Source organism: Puma concolor, chromosome B1 (genome assembly GCF_028749965.1).
Source record: "Puma concolor isolate L17-30 chromosome B1, mPumCon1.1.hap2, whole genome shotgun sequence".
NCBI lineage: Eukaryota > Metazoa > Chordata > Mammalia > Carnivora > Felidae > Puma > Puma concolor.
In genome coordinates, this window is record NC_141670.1 from 128,461,657 (window position 1) to 128,485,216 (window position 23,560).

The 23,560-nt window shown below is 36.9% G+C and overlaps 1 protein-coding gene and 1 long non-coding RNA gene across 8 annotated transcripts in view; one reads left to right on the forward strand and one right to left on the reverse strand.

The window, feature by feature from the left end:
* SMARCAD1 (SNF2 related chromatin remodeling ATPase with DExD box 1) overlaps positions 1-16,197 on the reverse strand; it is an 80,432-nt gene extending 64,235 nt beyond the window's left edge. For 2 of the 5 annotated variants that reach the window (XM_025921534.2, XM_086704569.1), the window contains exons 1-2: positions 16,067-16,193; positions 15,209-15,450 (exon numbers count right to left, since the gene is read on the reverse strand). In XM_025921534.2, coding sequence (XP_025777319.1) covers positions 15,209-15,398 — 190 coding nt within the window. In that variant the 5' untranslated portion in view covers positions 15,399-15,450; positions 16,067-16,193. Of the gene's footprint in view, positions 1-15,208; positions 15,451-15,731; positions 15,953-16,066 lie in introns of those variants that run through there. The other 3 variants (XM_086704571.1, XM_025921533.2, XM_086704570.1) reach the window with 3 other exon arrangements.
* Positions 15,756-23,560, forward strand: part of LOC147581876 (uncharacterized) — a 191,961-nt gene continuing 184,156 nt past the window's right edge. For 2 of the 3 annotated variants that reach the window (XR_015250345.1, XR_015250346.1), the window contains exon 1: positions 15,758-16,326. This is a non-coding gene — a long non-coding RNA (uncharacterized LOC147581876). Of the gene's footprint in view, positions 16,327-23,560 lie in introns of all 3 variants that reach the window. The other variant, XR_015250347.1, reaches the window with a different exon arrangement.

Here is a 23,560-nt window from a genome sequence, read left to right on the forward strand (position 1 = left end):
CAATGAAGTCCTATCAACACTACTGATAAACGAGTTACGTTGTTTCCAAAACAACAATTTTACAAATGTTGAGTGAAGAACCTGGATGAAGAACTCTGCACTGGAACAAATTACAGCTACGTTAACTGCCATAAACATGAAGACACTTACAAGTTCTGATAATTATGTTAATAGTGATTATAGCCCAACTCCTATAGAATAAGTATAAGCATACTATGGACTCTGCTTTTACAAAGTGTTCCTGATATATTACAAATCATACATAAAATTAAAAACTAGATGTCTACTGTATCAAAAATTTGACCTAAAGCTAAATATATTAAACAGTGCTTTTTTTTTTTTAATTTTTTTTTTTTAACTTTAATTTTATTTTTGAGACAGAGAGAGACAGAGCATGAACAGGGGAGGGTCAGAGAGAGGGAGGCACAGAATCTGAAACAGGCTCCAGGCTCTGAGCTGTCAGCACAGAGCCCGACGCGGGGCTCGAACCCACGGACCGCGAGATCATGACCTGAGCCGAAGTCGGCCGCTTAACCGACTGAGCCACCCAGGCGCCCAAACAGTGCTGTCTTTCAAAAGGCTAGGGCAAAATGATTTGGAATGTCTGTTTTTCAGTCTCTTTATTCAATATGAATAATAATCTTTTCAAAATTAGCTACTTAAATGCCTAAATGCCTGAGGGGGCAGGGCTAAACAAATCTATTCATGAGTATTAGGAGAACTAGAGTTTCTTGAACTTGATTACATACTCATCTTTGGTTTTCTCCCCTTATTTTACATATATTATAATACAAAATATACAATGAAGATATATCAATTTTTAAAACTAATGCTTGGGGGTGCCTGGGTGGCTCTGTTGGTTAAGCATCCCACTCTTGACTGCGCCTCAGGTCACAATCTCACAGTTGTGGGATCAAGTCCTGTGTCGGGCTCCTCATTTGGCATGGAGGCAACTTGGGATTCTTTTTCTCCTGTCTCCCCCTCTCTCTGCCCCTCCCCTGCTCGAGCACGGTACGCATTCTCTCTCTCAAAATAAATAAACATTAAAAAAACAAACAAAACTAATGCTTAATATGCTTACTGATGCTTAACAAGAAAAAAAAATAAAGAAGTTTGGCTTACTCTCTATCACATATGCAATCACTTAGAGCTCTCAGTGGTTATGTAACATATATCATAAAAATATGCACATTATACTCTATGTATACAACATACATTGTGTAGGATATGTTATACATATACATATACCTATATATAAAAATATACATTAAACATGTACACTGCTTTGAACCAAGTGGCATGCCCACAGCCCAAATAGTAAGTGACTAACAGAAGAGGTAGTCTGAGGGGCGTCTGGGTGGCTCAGTCAGTTGGGCGTCCAACTTCAGTTCAGGTCATAATCTTGCGCATGGGTTTGAGCCTGTGTCAGGCTTTGTGCTGATGGCTCAAAGCCTGGAGCCTCCTTTGGATTCTGTGTCTCTTTCTCTCTCTGCCCCTTCCCTGCTCACGTTCTGTCTCTTTCTCTCTCAAAATAAATAAACATTAAAAAAAAAAAAACTAAAAAACAAAAACAAAAACAAAAAAAGAAGAGGTAGTTTGATAATGTAGAGGTTAAGGGAAGGTTACAATACAACAGCATTTCTCAAACTGCAGAACCCCTTTTGCACTCTTAAAAACTGAGGACCCGAAAGAACTCTTGCTTATGCTGGTTACATCTAAGATACTACCGTACTGGAAAGCGGAAACTGAGAAACTTTACTTATTAAACTGTTTACATAATAACAAATATTATTATGAAAACTATATCCTCTCATGCCACTCCTCTCCCCCAAATTTACTAAGAATGCCACTGTTTTACATTTGTAAAAATCTTTGGTTTAACATAAGACAGATTCTATCTGCTTCTGCAATTCATCTATTGTAGTATACTGTTTTTATTTAGGTTTATGAAGAAAATCATGCCTCACAGTTATATAGTTAGGAAGGGTATTTTCATAGCCTTTTTACAATACTGTGGCTATTCCTTGATACTAAACCCGAATTTGACAAGTGGAAGTTTTTTAAAGGCCAGTTGCAATGTGGAATCTGAAACTATATGAATAAACTTCTGCATCTTATTACATTAAAACCCACTGGTCTATCTTGCACTTTAATGTGTTATTTTGTAACACTGTGCTGTGCATTGTAACACTGTGCATTGTGACACCAATGCATTGGTGATTTGAAAAATACTGGTTCACTTGCTGATTATTGTAGATCTTCCAAATGTTGACACCTCTCATATTTTATCAAAAAATTAAATTCATTAATGTCACCATTGATCTTCAAGTACCTGGAGACTGTCAAACTCACAGTTGTGGATATGCTAGTTTTCCAAAATCCGAACTTTCCTTTGAAAACTGGAATTTTATTTTTAAATTTTTTTTTTTCAACGTTTATTTACTTTTGGGACAGAGAGAGACAGAGCATGAACGGGGGAGGGGCAGAGAGAGAGGGAAACACAGAATCGGAAACAGGCTCCAGGCTCTGAGCCATCAGCCCAGAGCCTGACGCGGGGCTCGAACTCACGGACCGCGAGATCGTGACCTGGCTGAAGTCGGACGCTTAACCGACTGCGCCACCCAGGCGCCCCGAAAACTGGAATTTTAACACCAGCAATACATGCTGCTAGTTGTTTTCCTTGGTGTCACTGTTCATCTCTGAGAAAATGTCTGAAATACCTAAGTCTGCTTAGCTACATTTTGTCATTCTTTTAAGTAAATATGGTATTCGGTGAAAAAACGGTAAGTTAAATTCACAACTGAAAGCAACTGTTCAAATGTTTTCCCTTGAGAAAGGGATTACTGTATACTTCAAGATGCAGCTAAGGCTGGTTCACATTTTGTTTTACAAAGTATTAAAAAGACAGTCACTGTTGGGGCACCTGAGAGGCTCAGTTGCTCAGGTCTTGATCTCATGGTTAGCCTGCTTCGGAACCTCTCCCCCCGCTTTCTCTGCCCCTCCCCCACTCACGCTTGCACACTCTTTCTCAAAAATAAACATTAAAAACAAAAGACACCTATTGCTAAGCTGAGATTTACCAAAATTAACAATTTTTACTGCTTTATCAAAAACATTTCTTTGGAGGGGGGAGGGGTAGAGAGAGAGGGAGACCCAGAACTCCAAGGGGGCTCCAGGCTTCATGCTGTCAGCACAGAGCCAGATGCCGGGCTCGAACTCCTGAACCATGAGCCGAAGTAGGATGCTTAACCAACTGAGCCATCCAGGTGCCCCTATCCAAAACATTAAGTGAAACTACCATTTAAAGAATTTTAAGAATACAGTAACTATTAGAACAGTTTGGAGTCTCAGCCTTGACTTATGCTAAGGCACCAGCAGTTTCACCTACCATTGCTTTAGTACCATCAGTGCAAATATCAACAGAGTAAGAAGGCAAGTAATATCTTATGGTCATGAAAGTAGCTTGCCCTTAGGGATCCTAAAGGTTCACGTACCACAGTCTGAAAACAGGTGGGACAGAATAAGAGCTTGTTTATATAAAAATATCAACTTTCCAATATAGTCAATAATTTAGAATTAGAATAATAATGCTTAGATTTGTTTGAACTATTTCTGGAAGTAAGCAACAGCAAAAATAGCTAAGAGGGAATGGCCAAAACCTGATGCAATGATGCTGAGCCAAGGCAAACAAGCACTTTTAAACAGCAGCACAAAAGAGACGGGAAATTAAAGAATGGTAAGGCGTAGAAATAATTATAAAGGTATCAGTTACGATTAAAATCTGACATGTGCTGACTGTCTTCTGTGTAAAAGGCACTGTCCAGGAGGTAGGGACTAGTTAAGAAAAAAAAGGGCAAGTTATCGTCCAACTTGCACCAAAGAAATGAATAATAGGAACTAAGTAGTCACGTACACAAGTAACTGTTATAAAATATAATTCATGCCATGACAGAATAAATAAAATGCTACAGGAACATGCAGGAAAACAGCCTACCCTTTCATATAAAAACAATAAAAAAGCCTATCATGTTTCAGAGATAGAAGATGATTTTGGGCGCCTGGGTGGCTCAGTTGGTTAAATGTTCAGCTTTTGATTTCGGCTTGGGTCATGATCTCACACTTCATGAGATCAAGCCCCAGATGAGCCCTACATCAGGCTCCATGCTGACAGGGCAGAGCCTGCTTGGGATTCTCTCTCTGCCCCTCCCCTGCTCTCTCTCTCTCAAAATAAATATTTAAAAAAAAAAAAAAAAGATGATGATATTTTCTCATTACCAAAAGTTAATGGGAACCTCCATCATGAGAATATGCAAGAAGACTCCACGGTTCCAGGAAGTTTTTCCAAACTAAATTCCCCATTGGTGGTAGGCAGAAAAGAAGGCAATCTTATATTCCAAATTTTTCCAGTTTGTACCCATTCTCATATCTAAGTCTACCATTAAAAAAAAAGAAGCATTTGGGGTGCCTCGGTGGCTCAGTTGGTTGGGCATTCAACTTTGGCTCGGGTCATGATTTCGCAGTTTGTGGGTTCAAGCCCCACGTTGGGCTGTGAGCTGTCAGCTCAAAGCCTGGAACCTGCTTCAGATTCTGCCCTCTCTCTCTCTGCCCTCTCTGCCCCTCCCCTGCTCATGCTCCATCTCTCTCAAAAATAAACATTAAAAAAAAGAAGAAGAAGCATATAAGCCTGACACTAGTATGACCTTTCCAAATGGTCCAAGATCAAGGACCACTCAAAAACAAAAAATCACTACTAGGAGATTATGAGTTGACACTAAAGGAGTCCAAATTAATTTGATAATCCATATATAAAGTAGAATGAAAACACATAAACCTTTGTATCTATCCTGAAGACTTATAAAACTGTGCCATTTATGATACTCTAATTGTGTTGCTCTACATGGTTCAATTCTCTAACATGGCAACTAACTCTGAATACCAAGTAAAACACATCACTGATTTACCTTTTTAAAAGGTAACCAAAATAATAGTAAAATCTGGGCAGTCTTAATTGGAATGTCATAGTAGAAAGAGAAATACCTTTACTATCTTCTAAAAGATAAACTATCTCTCTGATGAAAACTCTATAAAAAGACAAAGAATATACTGAATACAAGATTGAAGAATAGTTTATAACACATCACTCTAAGATGACATGAGAAAGAAGCATCTCAGGTTTAAGCCAAATAAAAGATAAATATAAAAGATGTAAAGAAAAAGAAAGCCATGCTATTACTATTGGACAAAGCATGTGTTAAACTTGAGATACTTTTTAATAACAGAATTTACATCTACAATAGAAATATAACTGACATACATCGTAACTTCATATTAATAACAAGAGATGAACACTGCAAGATATATAAGGCAAAAAGTTAACAGAAACAAATATGAGGCTTTAACTGTCTAAGCTCTTAATAGCTCAAAAATAATTAAGACATAGATTAGTGCTTTTCAAACACTTTTGATTGGGACCCACTGTAAGAGAGACATTTGAAAAGTTTTTCTTTTTTTTTAATGTTTATTTTTGAGAGAGAGAGAGAGGAGAGAGAGGAGAGAGAGACAGAGCACAAGTTGGGGAGGGGCAGAGAGAGAGTGATACACAGAATCCGAAGAAGGCTCCAGGCTCTTAGCTGTCAGCACAGAGCCTGACATGGGGCTCTAATCCAAAAACCGTGAGATCATGACCTGAGTTGAAGTCAGATGCTTAACCAACTGAGCCACCCAAGTGCCCCATTTTTAAATACATATAACTGAAATAAAAGTTTCAGAGGCTTTCTATTAAATGATACTTTGATAATTTTCTATTTATTCCACTCCATTAAAAAACAGTTGTATGTAATTAGTCAGGATCCAAGAAACTGACTTTATGACGCAATGTTTGTGTTCCACAGTTTGAAAAAAATTATATAAATAAAATTCATCTATTATTTGGCACATAATTATCTATCACGTAGATTATGTCATCTTGTCAAGAAATCTTACAACTTTTATAGAAAGTAATGGCAAATTAGGCCCCAAAGAAAATTTCAGTAAATTAGCTAAAGTAGAAATACTGTAGACCATATGCTCTGGTCATAAAATAATAAAATTAGAAATAAATGTTAATAAAAATACTGAAGCAAAATTTCACCTACTTAGAAATTTAAAAAAGAAAAAAAGCCACAGAAACCACTTCTTTCGACTTTCAGGTCAAAGAAGAAGAAAAAACAAAACAAAACAAAAAACACTTCAAAATCTATGACCTACCGTACACATACCTTAAAACCACAGAATTAAGATAATGTTGTAAACAAATATAGAATTCGAGAAATTGATTAATGGCCTGTCAAGATACAAATATACATGGGAATTTAGACTATAATGATGTTTCATATATAAGAAGAAAGGTTTATCAATAAGCTGTTCTGGGACAACAAACTAGTAAATGACAAATAATGAGCAAAGGAGAAAACAGTATCACCCATTCTTTGGTCCTGATAACAAAATTAATTCCAGATGAGATTTAAGATCAAAATAAAAATCAACACAAAACCCAACTCAGCAGTTTGTCTATCAACGCAGAACCTGATTCAAATTCATTAGTTTGGCTATCAAAACAAAACAACACAAGAAAGAAACAAGTACCAGCAAGGATGTGGAGAGACTAGAACCCTTGTGAACTGCTGACAGAAAAGTAAAATGGTGCAAGCATTAATGGAAAACATGTGATGGCTTCTTATATGATCTATCAATTCCATTTCTGGGTATATACCCTAAAGGACTGAAAGCAGAGTCCCTAAGAGATAGTTACACACCCATTTCACAGAAGCATTAGTCACAATAACCTAAAGGTAAAAGCAACCCAAGTGTCCATCCACAAATGAATGGATAAACAAAATATAGTATATACACACAATAGGGTATTTTTCAGCCTTGAAAAGGAAATTCTGATACATGCTACAACATAGGTGAACCTTAAAGACATTATGCAAAAGGAAATCAGCCACTCACAAAAAGACAAATCCTGTATAAGTCCACTTTTATGAGGTATCTAGAGAAGTCAAATTCAGAGACAGAAAGTACAAGGGTGGCTGCCACAAGCTGGGGATAGGAGGGAAGTGTTTAATCAGAGGGAAGATTTAATGGGAAAAAGTTTCATTTCTGCAAGATGAAGAATTCTGAAGTTTAATTGGACAATAATGTGAACATACCTAACACTCCCGCAATATGTATTCTTAATAGCAAAAATGGTAAATTTTATGTTTATTTTAGTACAATTAAAAATAAAAACACAGCTGTGCTGTATATATTATACATGTATATATATATAATAATATATTATTACAATAAAGGAATGCCTGTCTGATCAGGACTTATGCTCTAGATGCCATCAAAGACATGAACAAATTGACCACATGAAAATGTAAAATTTCTCGGAGCGCCTGGGTGGCGCAGTCGGTTAAGCGTCCGACTTCAGCCAGGTCACGATCTCGCGGTCCGTGAGTTCGAGCCCCGCGTCGGGCTCTGGGCTGATGGCTCAGAGCCTGGAGCCTGTTTCCGATTCTGTGTCTCCCTCTCTCTCTGCCCCTCCCCCGTTCATGCTCTGTCTCTCTCTGTCCCAAAAATAAATAAATGTTAAAAAAAAAAAAAAAAAAAAAAAAAAAAGAAAATGTAAAATTTCTCTATGGCAAACAACTAACAAGGAATCAAAAGAACAAAAGATTTTAAATTGTTTATCAGAAAAAGAGAAAAAGGAACACAGAAAAAGTCCAAATGGCTAATATATTAATGAAAACATACTTAACCTTAACATTAAGAATAAAAATAAAGCAATTTCATTGCCTATTAAACATTAAAAAGGTGTGCAATATTTTGGCTTAGTATGAAAAAGTAGACCTCTAAAAACCAAACTGTAGTCTGGTGCAAACTGGTAAAGCTTTGTAGGGTACCTTGGTGATTACTAAAATATTACTAATATTCACTCTAATCTGACAATTCCATTTCCAAAAATTTTTCTACAGATTATACACAAGCTAAAATATCTGTGTAAAAGGATGGTCACTATAACATTCTTTTGATCTCACACACACACACACACACACACACACACACACAAATAAAGAAAAAACCCAACCAACCAATGTCCATTAATAGGAAACTACATGAACTATAATACATCTATATAAGACATTCTGTAGTCATTAAAAAAAATTAAGGTATAGCACATAATATACACTATACATATAGTAAAAACAAAAACCTGGAATATATACAGGCAGAAAAAAATGTGAAAGAATAAACACCAAAACTAAGGGATTATAGAAGCTTCTGTTACACAATATTGCATCTTTTTAAAATATACTTTATTTTGAAGGAAACAATAGCTAAGCATAGAATAAAATGGTAGAGAAAGGAAAGACAGATGAAATCATACACTTAAAATGTACTTAAGATTTTTACTTAAGTATGAGTATTCATTGTACTTTCTTCTATCAGAACAATTCAGCACTAAGCCTTCTACAAAGTATTGCTTTTCAACACTTGCACACATTAAGAAACCAGAGCGACTATCCAAAGATATAGAGATGATTCACATTTTGGTGACACACACCTAAAAACCTTAGTATCACCTGGTTACAAAATCATGATGCTAAAATGATACACTCAGCTCCATTATTCAAAGGATCATACCTGTTTTACCATTTGCAGAGACTTCAGAGAACTTCTAAGCAAAGGAAGTGAAGTTAAAAAATGCTGATGTCTTGCAGCGCCTGGGTGGATCAGCCAGTTAAGCATCTGACTCTTGGCTTTGACTCAGGTCATGATCTCACCATTTGTGAGATGGAGCCCTGTGTCGGGCTCTGTGCTGACAGCGCAGAGCCTGCTTGGGATTCTCTCTCTCTCTCTCTCTCTCTCTCTGGCCCTCCCCTGCTCACTTGCTCTTTCTCTCTCAAAATAAATAAATAAACATTAAAAAAAAAAAACTTAAAAAAAAATGTTTTTAATGCTGATGTCTTACCCAAGGTCATACAACCTGTATGACACAGCAGTGCTCTCTGGAAATCTTTCTAATTAACAGGAATAATTTTAAATTTTTCTATTAAAAAGTTACTTTCAACATGACAACCACAGTGAAATGGCAATTATTTTAGGACACTGAATCTATTTCACTAAGAAATTAATCAAGCTTATACTAAAACGTTCCTCCATTCCAACCTCAAAATAATTGATTAACCCATTTATTTTTACTTTATCACTTTTTCTCCCCAGATAAAATGTATCTCTATTTCTGTGTGACATTAAACAGTCTAGCTGTGCTCCTGTTCCTATCCCTAGATGCCTGTCTTCAGATACCTCCCGTCCCTTCATCCTTTCCCTCTCCACTAGCTTCTTCCCCTTGGCCAACAAGTATCTCAGTCCAACAATCCTGAAACATCTTTTGACACTGCCTTCCTGTCAAGTTGTTTCTCTCCCTTCTTGAAAGACTAATCTTCACTTCCTTACCTTTCTACTGAAAGGGTTAAAGGTCTGTTAAAGGTCTGTAAAAGGTTAACCGCAACGTCTAATTTCCAAGGAAAGTGGTCTCTATCAGTTCCCATCCAATTTGACTTTTCTACAGTATTTGATACTGTTCACTATACACAAAACTGAAAACTCACCTTTCTTTAGCTTTCAAGGTACTATCATTTTCTATGACTACTCTAGTTATCCTTTATACCTCCACTGGTTTCCCTTCATCTGTCCATCATTAAATGTTTTTTACCATACACTGTGCTTGGGGACATTTTTTAAATACTATAATGATGACCCCCCAAAGTTGATTTCTCAGGTTCCAACCATCCCTGAGCTACAAACTCTAATGTTCAAGTCTCTACTAGATCTCGCTTCTAAAATAGGAGAGCTGAGGGGCACCTGGGTGGCTCAGTCGGTCAGGCGTCCAACTTCAGCTCAGGTCATGATCTCGCAGTTCGTGGGTTCGGGCCCCGCACCAGGCTCTCTGCTGACAGCTTGGAGCCTGAAGCCTCCTTTGGATTCTCTGTCTCCCTCTCTCTGTACTCCTCCCCCACTCACACCTGTCTCTCTCTCAAAAATAAATAAACATTAAAAAAAATAAAATAGGAGAACTGAAACTCAACATGTTTTAGTATCTTTCTCCTAAATACACTAATTCAGTAGACTGTGCCAATCACCCAGCTGTTTAAGCAAGAAATATCTGAGTTATCTTTAAACTCTCCACATTTATTTAAACAATTTTTAATGTTTATTTATTTAAGACAGAGAGAGAATCCCAAGCAGGCTCTGCACTATCAGTGCAGAGCCCAACGTGGGACTCAAACTCATGGACCATAAGATCATGACCTTAACCATTATCAAGAATCTGACGCTTAACTGACTGAGCCACCCAGGTGCCCCTAAACTCTCCACATTTACTTGATCACCAAATACCATCAAATACTGAAATATAAAATTTCCCTAAAATGCCTCCTCTGTCCTACTATCATTTTCCCATATTTAGACTTCAATTAATTCAACAGCTTTATCAATGGTCTTCTCATACTAAAATGCTTTATTTATAGTGTATACCAAAAAAAGTCCATCCTTCCTGGCACAGCATAAAAAGGCCCCTTACAACCTAGCAGTTTACATTTCTATCTTTTCAGCTTCATCCATACAGTCCTAAACCTCCTCTTCCACAGATAACATAACCTTCCTATTCCCATAGACATACCACACTTCAAAGCAATATATATTTTCACCTCTTGTTCACCAAATAAGCCCTGATTCATTGTTTAGGGTCCAAAGTAATCTCTCTGTGACTCTTCCTGATCCTGCCCAGGAAGAATAGATGAGCATTTTTGAATTGCATTGCAATCCTACACTATTTAACATCTTCCCCTGTGAGTTATTACGTTATACCATTTTAACTATGTATGTATACATGTCCTTTTCTCCTCGTGCTCCTTGAGGATCAAGCTTTGCTCATATTTTTATTCTTTATGCATAAAATATAAGCTCTTTCCTCTCTCATCTGCCATCATTTTATTCCCTTGAAACTCACTGTGGTCTCAAAAAGGTCAAAGAAAAAGAGAGAAATAATGTGTAAGCAATAATCATTAATAACTCTGGATACAATAAAAGCAAAATAAAGCTGGGAGGGAGAGGTGCCCACAAGTTAAGTGTATGTCATCTCATATCCAAAAGCTGGATTGGATCAAGGGAGCCTGTCCTGTATCAAAAGCAGTTTCAAGTGACCATGGCTGAAGAATGCCTGACAGCTATGGGACTGTTTCAAGATTATAAACAGGAGGAAGGATATTTTCAAATATTTGTACAATTACTAGTATCACCCCACTTATTCAATACTACTTCCTTCAACACATATTTATTAAGAGCCTACTATACAGCAGTCATTGCTCTGAACAATGGTGAACAAGTAAATAGACAAACTCTCTGCTCGCATGGATATCTTCTAATAAGGGAGACACAAATATATAGTCCACGTTAGGCAATAATAAATACTATATAGAAAAATACAGTAGATACAGCTGGGGGGGGAGGGGCTGGAGTTGCTACTTCAAAGACTGTGATGGGGAAGGCCTTCTAAAGGCAGTAAATATATCACTAAGCCCAAAGTTATATGCAAATACCAGCAGGAAGGGTCTTGGAGGCAGAAGAAAAAGCAAATGGGAAGAAGGAAAGATTGCGCTGTGCCTGCCATATTTTTAAAAAGTATGGCTGGGGGTGCCTGAGTGGCTCAGTCGGTTAAGCGTCTGACTTGGGCTCGGGTCATAATCTCATGATCTCATGATCTCACGGTTCGTGAGTTCGAGCCCTACATTGGGCTCTGGGCTGACAGCTCAGAGCCTGGAGCCTACTTCAGATTCTGTGTCTCCCTCTGTCTGCCCCTCTGCTGCTTGCACTCTGTCTCTCGGATTGTCTCAAGAATAAACATTAAAAAAAATAAAAAAATAAAAAAGGTGTGGCTGTGACACAGTAACTCAGTGGTAGGAAATAAGATCTTAAGATTGGTAAAATTAAGAGTTAGCTGAAAGAGTCATTACAGGTAATTTTTACAATTCCCATCCTATTTATGAAATTAGATGATTTATGGGAACGCAAGCTGGTGCAGCCACTCTGGAAAACAGTATAAAGGGTCCTCAAAAAACTAAAAGTAGAACTACCCTATGACCCACAAATTGCACTACTAGGTATTTATCCAAGGGATACAGGTATGCTGTTTTGAAGAGGCACATTCACCCCAATGTTTATAGCAGCACTATCAACAATAGCCAAAGAATGGAAAGAGCCCAAACGTCCATCGATGGATGAATGGATAATGAAGATGTGGCGTGTGTGTGTGTATACATGCATACATACATACATAATGGAGTATTACTCAGCAATCAAAAAGAATGAAATCTTGCCATTTCCAACTACGTGGATGGAAATGGAGGGTATTATGCTAAGTGAAATTAGTCAGAGAAAGACAAATATCATATGACCTCACTCATATGAAGACTTAAAGAGACAAAACAGATGAACATAACGGAAGGGAAATAAAAAATAATATAAAGACAGGGAGGGGGACAAAACATAAGAGACTCATAAATATGGAGAACAAACAGAAGGTTACAGGAGGGGGATGGGCTAAATGGGTAAGGGGCACTACTTACTACTCCTGAAATCATTGTTGCACTCACTATACGCTAACTAATTCAGATGTAAATTAAAAAGTAAGTAGAATTAAAAATTTTTAAAAAATTAGATGATTTAGACCTGATTTAGACCCTAACGCTCCATTATAAATAAGCAAATATAGCATTTATCACACAATGGTAGAATAAGAAGTTATCATACGGTGATAAAGGAAGTAAGGTCAAAATCCACATCCCAACCAATGAGTCCCTAATCTCCATTATCTAGTTAGGATTCTAAACGAACTTCGGTACCTTGTCCTCTACTGGGGCCCAAACTCCAACACTCGGTCAGCATTCCCCACTCCATGCTAAGTTGCCTCAGGTCTTGTCCGACATGCTACATTGGGGGCAGCACATTTAATTATTATTTGAATTTTTAAAGGCATGCCCAATGGCTGAGGATGGGTCCCTTATACCTATTCTGATGTACAAAACTACCATTTTTTTCAATAACCTAAACTTATTGTTTAATCTCATTCCTCCTACAGATTTGGTTGTAAAACTTTGCCCTTTCTTTCTTTGAAATATTTCTTATCTGTTCCTTCTCCCTTTCTATCATAATCAAGTTTAGATTAAAAGAGCTTCCTAAATGAATTCTCTCCCTTCAAAAAATGTACAGTACTCATGACTGGTAGACTGATTTTTCTTGACAAAACAACTTTCTTTCATCATTTTACCCTTCCATCTGAGAGGGCTTTAATGGATCCCTAGTAACTACAATGTGAAATTGAAACCTAACCTTTGTTTTTAAGATTCTTCCAAATTCACAGTACCACCTACAGTCATCTTTTCTTACCATTCTCAGAACAAACTTAATTTTTATATTTCCCAATGTCATGAAGACTACCCATGTGATTTGTAAAGGCAATCTCAGTTTGTAGGAAAAGTGTACACATAAGGGAAAAAAAATCCCAATAAAGGTGAATAAAATCTCCTTAAACAGAAAAAAAAAGTAGACCAGCATCTTCTGATTGGAAGAGACAATTAAGAATTTCACATTAATACTGATAAAACATTCCACTGAGCTCCAGTTTACAAAGTGATTTTTATTCTACAGATGAAAAAATTGCTAATCTCAAATTGTAAGTAATTTGTCCAATGTCTAATTTAACTAAAATGAAGCAGCCGAGACTTCTAAGGATTCAAAATCCCATGCCTACACATTGGCCTTCCTAGCCCTCTCTAACTACATAGGAAACAGACTAATACATGTGTTGTTAAAATATTAAAGTACCTGGGTGTTTACATATTAACTAGAGCATGTTATGCAGAGTAGTTATCTATTGAAAAAATGGACACAAGGACATCACTCCTGGGCTTCCGTGGTTCCCCCACAGAATTTGGACAAGTTCAGAACCTTTCATACAAACGAAGCTTTTCCAAATGTGACTCCTCATTACCACATAATTCAACCTACCAAATCATTCCACCATGTTCCAATTATACCCAAGTATTCTGAGGTGTGATTCAAATGATAACTTGTAGGGAGTCTGCCATCACTGTTAAACAGAAGACCAGCAAACAAAATAAGATACCAACATTACAACATATGTATTACCAATCTTGTCAGGGCCACATCAACATAAAAGCTGCTAGGGAAATACTGAGTTTTGCATTAAAAAAGGAATTACTAAAATAAACATTAAAATAAAACTTCTAATATTCCTTTCACCCTTCAAAAGAAACTGCATAATGCAAACAATTAAAAGTTTATGCTCAGTAATTAGATTGCTTGGATTTGAGTTCCAGTGCTATCAACTTCCTAACAATTTAACTTCTCTGGGTCTCATTTCAACAAAATGTGGATAAAATCTTGCAGGACTGCTGTGCAAATTAAATGAGACTGCGTAGTACTCAGTATTATGCCTAAAACGTAAGAAGAGTTCAAATATATTCTAACTGTTAATTGTTCAAAGAACATAGATTAAAATGGAAATGCTAATTTTTGGCTTCCTCTCAAATCGTGTTATTGTCTGTGACAACCAGCTTAAGAAGTTAAAAATGGTTCATTCACCTTGAAGAATACCAATTATTCATTTGCACCCTGGGGAATCTCCAGAAGTCCAGTGGTGGCAAAATCTGAATGAGATCTGCTCTTCATTTGTTCAGAGGTGGTTTTCACGCACCTTGAGTAAAGTCTGGTTCATACTAAGTGACCAATTATTTTTTGGAAAATACCGGAATTAATATAAACGCCTGGCCAAATAGCAGACTCAGTCTACATCATAGGACTGAATCACCTAGTTTCTCTTCCAGCAGCAACTATTCTGACCTAAGGATGACCTAAATTCAGATATCAACTTCCATCACTGGGCCACATTCCAAGAACTCATATAAAACTGAAGAAGCTATGGATGCTCAGTTGATGGTACAATGGTGCCTATGGCAGCCCCAAAGCCGTATTTAAAAGCGCAAGGTGGAGAACAATGTATTAGTACATACAACATCAAGAATAAATATTAGAATCTCTTCTGCTTTTCATCTTCTAAATACCTCTTGATGCTACATCAATTTGCAACATTGTAACTCACCTGTTTTTTCAGTTATATCTGAATCAGGTGTGCCTGCCCTGCTACCCTCCCCTTCAGCATTCTCCTCTTCAGCACTAAGAGAAATTGGTGAAGAAGGGCCAGGCTGGGAGGGTTGGGGGGTTGCTTCGGGCACTTCCTCAATCTTACTCCTTTTCTCAAAGCGAAAACGGTCCAAGTTGAAAAGATTCATATTGGCAGAAACCACCACCACCCTGTGGAATTAAGAGCTTTAAATGAACTATCTGCAGGAAAAAAATAAAAAGAGAAAAAGAGGCCATGAAAACAATATAAAATATACAAAGCCTTAGCAGTTCATTCCCAAGGCAATTAAGAGCACACAAACATGCCAGTGGCACAGGATGACTATTATGGCTGCGTCTCATTGTTAGGCCACAATGATCAGAAGGTGAACAGGGATATCTTTTTAAAATTTTCCATTTCTGTCTCTACTCCCCTTCTTCACCCCCCTCCCCGCCCCGCCTTCCTCAAACCACACGCTGACCCTCGTGCAACCTCCTCTTACCCCAGCACGCGCAGGCACGTTCCCCACTCTAACCCCCCTGCGGGCCGCGCCCCCGCCCACAGTGAGAGGCTCCCTGCACTACGGTGCTCCCTGCCTCGAGAAAGGACGTGCCAGGGCCCGCGCCTCGATACTGCGGGGACACAAAGGGGCCAAAGAAGGGGAGCGGCGGAGGCCGTGCTGGCGGGCACCCGCCCGGAAGTTGACGCGGCGCGATCCCAGCTGAGAGGAAGCTGATAGGATCAAGAAAACACAGGGAGGGTTCAGAGGTGGAGAGTGTGCTGCAGCATCTCTTTTAATGATCACCCAATCGCCCTCTTTCTTTCTTTAGTACTTACAGTCTTGCAGGCTCGATGCGATGTAACAAAGGTTGAAAGAAAAAATAATTCCTGGCGTGGGGCGACGGTAGCCGGGCCGGGACCTTCCAAAACAGCACGGAGAGACCAAAGGAGCGCGCGGTGATGACGCAACACGCAGCTTAGGCTTTTTTTTCTTCCCCAGCGACGCGCGAGCGGAAGATGTCTAGGCGCGCGCTGTTGCCATGGTAATTCGTACCCGCCTCTACGCTTGTGAGCTCGTTTATGGCCTCTTTCTCCAGGTTAGCTAGAGAGTTATTAAATGAAACAGTAATAAATTGCGCAATGGCAATAAGTAACATAATAATAATATAGTATTTTATATATTATGTATAATGTGTTGTATAATTTATACATAGTATCATGTTGATATTGTGCTAGATATTTTACCTGAATAATCAACCCTTACATGAAGCCTTTTTTTTTTTTATACAAAAAAAGGAAACTGAGGCCTGCAGACGTTAAATAATAAGAAGTAAAAAGCCGGGTATGTTGAACTTCAGAGCATATGAACTGCCTCCCCACTGTTCTCTGGATTGTTCTTAGAGTGGAATGTGACCGTTCATATATGTTGACCGAAATATTACCTTTAGAATATTTACTCTTTTTGTTCTAGCATTTGGCTAAACAGGCAGTTTCCTGTGTTTTAATTTGATCCTCTGGTTGGCATTTCCCTTAAAGAGAAATTACTACAAAACATTCTGCCAAATACACTGGCCATTGTAATCCTAAATTGGCATTCTACTTTATAAATCAGTGTTTTGAATTGTATAATTATAACATGAACCCACAGGTTTATCAAATGCAGGCACACTTATAAAATCAACTGTCTTGACCCATAAAATTCAGAATCAAAGCCTGAACAATTAAGATTTCATTATACCTATTTTTGATATGCCATGAAATGCACCAACTTAGTGTATGCATGGTAACTGATGTGATCAAGGGATATAACAACTTATACATAGTAAATGATTTTTGGTGGTGAGGAATATTTGCTGTAAGATCTACTCTCAGCAACTTCCAAATATGCAATAAAGTATTATGAACCATAGTCACCATTCAGTACATGTAATTTTAAAAAAGAATATTTGCTTTATATTCAGATAGATCTAACATTGAAAATGGATTCCACTAGCTGAATGACTTTAGGCAAATAATATATCACTTCTCTAACCCTTAGTTTCCTAATCCTATATATGTGATTGATGATTCTGTTGATTTCTTAAGGCAATTTTCTACAGCACCCCTTGACATTTGTACAACTGGAGCAAGAGTGAAAATTGAGACCCACACATCATATGTCTAAATATTTAAACATAAATACAGTTAGCAAAATGTAAAAACAAAATACATCCTATTGCCCTATTTTGAAAATAACCTGGAAAGCCGGATTGAATTTAGAATTTCTGTTTTGGACAGCATGTGGATGATTCAAGAATTGGTTGGCATATATATCCTGCCTTCCCTGTATCATGTCTTCCCATTCATTTTGATACCATTAGGAGCCTGGTGCTCATGCATATGGACACCCAGCTCAAATGCCTAGCTATAACTCCATCTAGTGTTGCCATATTTGTTTAAAAAAATAAAGGCTTTTTTGTTAAATTTGAATTTTAGATAAACAATACTTTTTAGTAAAAGTATGCCCCATTAAATATTTGGAACTTGCTTGTTCTAAAAACTTATTTGTTGTTTGTTTGAAATTCAAATTTAACAAGATATCCTGTATTTTCTTTGGCAAACCTATTCCTGCCCTACTGCTTCATCACCTTTTGGGCCTAGAAGCCTTTTTGCTTCATGTTGGATCTAAGACTATAGATACTGGAAGTATCTGTTGGCCCTCAGCAGGAAAGACCTGGGTAAAAGTCACTGCTAGCCTTCTTGGAGCTGTGTAAGCAGAGACCTCAGGGACCACCTACTCAAAAGCATTCTCTAAAATTGAAGGCATAGGTTTTGGTCCCACTGATTCCTTGCTCTTTGGGGTTGGGCATAGCAGGAAAAGAGCCAGAATTGAGTTCTGTAAAGCAGTAGGTCCAGTAGAGGGACCACTCTTGCCCAATTCTTTTTTTTTTTTTTTAATTTTTTAACATTTATTTATTTTTGAGAGAATGTGAGTGGAGGAGGGGCAGAGAGAGAGGCAGACAGAATCTGAAGCAGGCTTCAGGGTCTGAGCTGTCAGTACAGAGCCTGATGCTGGGCTCTGCCTGTGAACTATGAGATCGTGACTTGAGCTGAAGTTGGATGCTTAACTGACTGAGCCACCCAGGCCCCCCACTTTTGCCCAGTTCTAAGGGTGGGATTGTTCTATAGCATTCACTGACCTGGGAGACTTGGAATTTTCCATGATAGGGATTTTGCTTGATTGTGGATTAAAAGGTTAAGGGAATATATAACAAATGACACAGACTGGATGGCCTCTACAACAGAATTGTTTTTTTCTCAAAAGCTCTGAAGGCTGGAAGTCTGATATCAAGATGTTGGCAGGATTGGCTTCTTCTGCTTTATCCCTCTTTCTTTGGGCTTCTTTCCCCTGTGTCTTTAAATGGTCTCCCCTCTGTGCTTGTGACTAATTTTCATAATTTAATTAAATGACCACATTTTAACTTAATTACATCTCTAACAACCCTATGTCCAAGTGTAGTCACATTCTGAGATTATGGGAATTAGGAATTCAACATATAAATTTGGAAGGGGTATAATTCAGCCCATAACAGGAGGCAAAAGAGTGGAAGGATTGCTATATGAACCTAAAATCTTCTAAAATTATAGCAGTAATTGGGGCTAAAAACCAGTCCTCTGACTTTTCTTCCTTATGACCCTTAATATGGTCATTCTCCAAAATTCAGTCCTTGGTGTGCTGCTTGTCTCACTCTACTCTTTCCCAGAGTGGGCTGATTATAGTGGTAACTAAATATATTTGTCAAATCTTACTCAACTCTATACTTAAAAAAATTTAATCTTGGGGTACCTGGGTGGCTCAGTCGGTTAAGCATCCAACTTCAGCTTAGGTCATGATCTCACGTTTGTAGGTTCAAGCCCTATGTCGGGCTCTGTGCTGATGGCTCAAAGCCTGGAGCCTGCTTTGGATTCTATGTCTTCCTCTCTCTCTGCACCCCCGCCCCCCACATTCTGTCTCTCTCTCAAAAGTAAATAGACATTAAAAAAAATTTTTTTAAGGCTTAATGTTACTGTTTATAAGTTGTAACTCAATAAACTTAACACATTTTGTAAAAAGTGACTATCAACACTTAATTATTGATATGGAAGAAAATTTGAAAACCACCTTTTCCCCTAGAATGAAGAGGGAAAAGACAAAGAAGTGAAATCAATGAAATTTAAAAAAATAATAAACATAGGATCAGAGTACTGAGAAGCAAACTTTGATTAATTATGACCTGAGCTGAAACCAAGACTCAGATGCTCAACTGACTGAGCCACCCAGGTGCCTCCCCCACCCCCCCTTTTTTTTCCAGAAAAGACAGTGTACAAAAGGGCAAAAAAAAAAAGTCAGAACTTGTTCAATAAACTAAATGCCAGAAATTAATGATGACACAACTACAAAGATGGGGAGGGAAAATATTGTGGCTCAGTAATTGTTTAGATTATCTATATGCTGTTCATTGATGGGTAAAAAAAAATTCAAACTTTTAATTCCTTGAAAATATATCTTCCTTAAGCTGTTCCTAAAGACATAAATCCAGCTGACAGGGTCAAAAATGAGAATTTCAAGAAAGCAGAATTAATGGTGTAAAAGTATTCTGTTGAGACTAAACACGGTTAGGACTTAATAATTGTAAGTAGGGTATATTTGTCAACATTTTGTTGCATAACAACCACAAAATTTGAATTGCATAACTCATTAATCTTGATTGGCTAGTATGGTTCAAGTTCAGGCTACAATGCCTGTCTGCACATAGTACATGTTCAATAAATATGTGTTGAGTGAATGAATGATATTAATAACTATATAAAATGCCTTATGCATACAGATAACCACAAAGAAATGTTAAAATAAGCTGAGTATCTTCAAAATGTTACATGTCATGGAAGAATGACATAAACCAGAGGTTTTTTCTTATTAATTTTTTTTTTTTTACTTTTTTTTTATGTAAGCTCTGCACCCACTGTGGAGTTTGAACTCACAACTCTGAGATCAAGAGTCACATGCTCTACCAATTGAGCTACCCAGGCACCCTTTAAACCAGAGTTAAAACAAACAAACAAACAAACAAACAAACAAACAAAAAACTCAGGAAAAAGGTAATGTAACTCAAGAAGGGAAGGAAAGTAATATATATATGTACATATATATATATTTTTTAAATGAATACTAAACTAGATGTGACACATAATGCCTAAAGAGAAATAGCAGGTGAAAGGGAAAAAAATAAAAAATAAAAGAGAGGTAAATAGATTTCAAGAGAAAATAATAAATATTGAAGATAAGCAAAGAAGATCCAACATAATTATAATAGGAATCACTACAGACGAAAACTAAAACAAAGATGTGGAAGAAATAACTAAAAGTTGTAATTCCAAAAGTATTTCCCAAAAATTAAAAAGATTTGAAACCATATATTGGAAGAGCATATAAATACCTGTGAATATCAACCCAGATGGCAAATAGCAAGACATATTCTAATAAAATTTAGACTTAAAAATATTTTTTTTAATTCCTTAAACATTTAGACAAAAATAAGCAAGTGACCTATAAGAGAAACAAAATTATATTACCATCACAGTTTTAACAACAAGTCTTTATGCTGAAAGTAAATGGAACATTGTATCTAGGAAGCTCAAAGAAATAAAATGTGATCCAAAGATTTTATATTGGGCAAAAAGTGCTTTTAAAATATAAAGGCACAGGGGTGCCTGGGTGGCTCATGCAATTAAATGTCTGACTTCTGGTTTTGGCTCAGGTAATGATCTCACAGTTTGTGATTGAGCCCTGCATCAGGCTTTGCACATTGGGTTCTTCCAAGCACAGAGCCTACAAATGTATATATATACATATATGTGTATATATATACACATACATGTATATATATGTGTATATATATATATACACATATATATACATGTATGTGTATATATATACACATATATGTATATATATACATATATATGCACACATATATATGTATATATACATATATATGCACACATATGTATAAATATACATACATATATGTATATATATATGTTTATATATGTATATATATATACATATATAGGCACAGATAAACTATTAACATCGTGCAGGAACTCTATGGGTGTTGTTCTCATGAGTACTCCTAAAGAATTTATTTGAAAGCCATCAAATATGTTTAAATCCATCAGTTCTTTTTGATTTTCTTTTTAAACTGGTTATCTTTGGAGAATGAAAGGAAAAGATAATTCATTATTATGAAAATTGACAAGTATAGGAAAAGAATCAAGTTTTTATATTGCCTTTACTCAGAAGGGTTCTGCTAGGTAATTAAATAATAGATGAGAGAGAGGGTTTTTTTATAAAAGTATTCCAACTAGTAAATGAGAAAGAAATGATAAAATTTGATCACTCAGCAAGCCTGGCCCAAATTCCTAACCTATAAAATCATAAGATACAGTAAAATGGGTATTATTTTATTTATTTTTTTATTAAAAATTTTTTAATGTTTATTTTTGAGAGAGACAGAGTTGTGAGTGGGGGAGGGGCAGAGAGAGAGGGAGACACAGAATCCAATCCAGACTCCAGGCTCTGAGGTGTCAGCACAGAGCCCCATGTGGGGCTCAAGCTCAAGAACTGCAAAATCATGACCTGAGCCAAACTTGGATGCTTAACCAACTGAGCCACCAGGCGCCCCTAATTCACCTTTTAAGTTAAAATAAATATTTATGTAAGGCTGCTGTGATGCTTAATTTTATGTATCAATTTGACTGGGCTAAGGGATGTCCAGAGAGCTGGTAAACATTTTTGAGTGTGTCTCTGAGAGTATTTTGGAAGAGTTTAGCATTTGAATTGGTAGACTGAGTAAAGAAGGTTGCCTTCATCCGATGTGGGTAGATATTACATAATTCTTGAAGGGCCTGAATAGAAAAAAAGGTAGAAGAAGGGCAAATTCACTCCTGCTTGACCTGGGACATCCATCTTCTCTTGCCTTTGAGCCTGTTTTCAGGCTTTCAGACTTGGGTCTTGGGCTTTTGAAGTAGAGCACCAGCTTTCCTGGACCTCTAGCTCGGAGCAGGACTTCTCAGCTTCTAAAAGTGAATAAACCAATCCCTATAATGAATCTCTTTCTGTATACTTACATATATTGTACCAGTTCTGTTTCTCCATAGGCTCCAGACTAATATAGCTGCCAAAATCTTGTTAATTGCTTGTTAGCTTTGAAATAGGCTCAGTGAAAATGTTTTATAGAAGCCTCAAATTTCTTCATTAAATAGGAGGAAAGATTTTCAACATTTTATTTTTATTTCTTTTTGCTTTATATTTACCAAAATAAAACCATGAAGCAATTCAAGGAAAGAGACATCCTTCGAAATTTGAATTGAATAAGAAGCAAAACAAAATAATAAACAGCAACAGAGATTAAAAATAGGGTTTGCAAACCTGGATCCCTTCTTAACTTGATATCTTAAAATGTAAACCACACCTAGTTGGTAATGGAAACTTGTATAAACTAATCTTACCTCCACGCATAAATATGAAATGGAAAATACAAGATACCAAGTCATAAAACTAAGTAGATCTTTCTTCTTTGGTAACAAGAAACTAAGACAAATATTACCAGTTTGTAAGTAAATACTTCTTTTCTCAAAATAATAATTCATAATTTGGTGAGGTAGAGGGGATGGTCATGAACCTCTTTTGAGAATCTGATTTTTAAGAAGCCATGGAATGCTTTAGAAAAACCTGCATATGCATGTTATGGATTGTACATAATTTCAGGAGGGTCATGTATCCCCTAGTGCTCTGTGCTCTTCATAGTGAGAAATTTTTTTTTTTCACATTGATAAATTCTGACACACAGGTCCTGAATCCTCATAACTGGTGGAATTAATGATGATTCCATCCCTATATGTGCCTTTTAAAAAAAGTTCTATTTAAATTCCAGTTAGTTAACATACTGTGTAATATTAGTTTCAGGTTTACAATATAGTGATTCAACGCTTCCATACAATACCCCGTGTTCATTACAACAATTGCACACCCTAATCCCCATCACCTATTTAACCCATCCTGCCACCCACCTCCCCTCTGGTAACCATCAGTTTATTCTCTATAATTAAGAGTCTGTTTCTTGGTTTGTCTCTCTCTTTTTCTCCCCTTTGCTCACTTGTTTTGTTTCTTAAATTTTACATATGAATGAAATCATATGGTATTTGTCTTTCTCTGACTGACGTACTTCACTTAGCATAATACCCTGCAGTTTGTCCATGTCATCACAGATGGCAAGATTTCATTCTTCTTTTTATGGCTAATATTCTGTT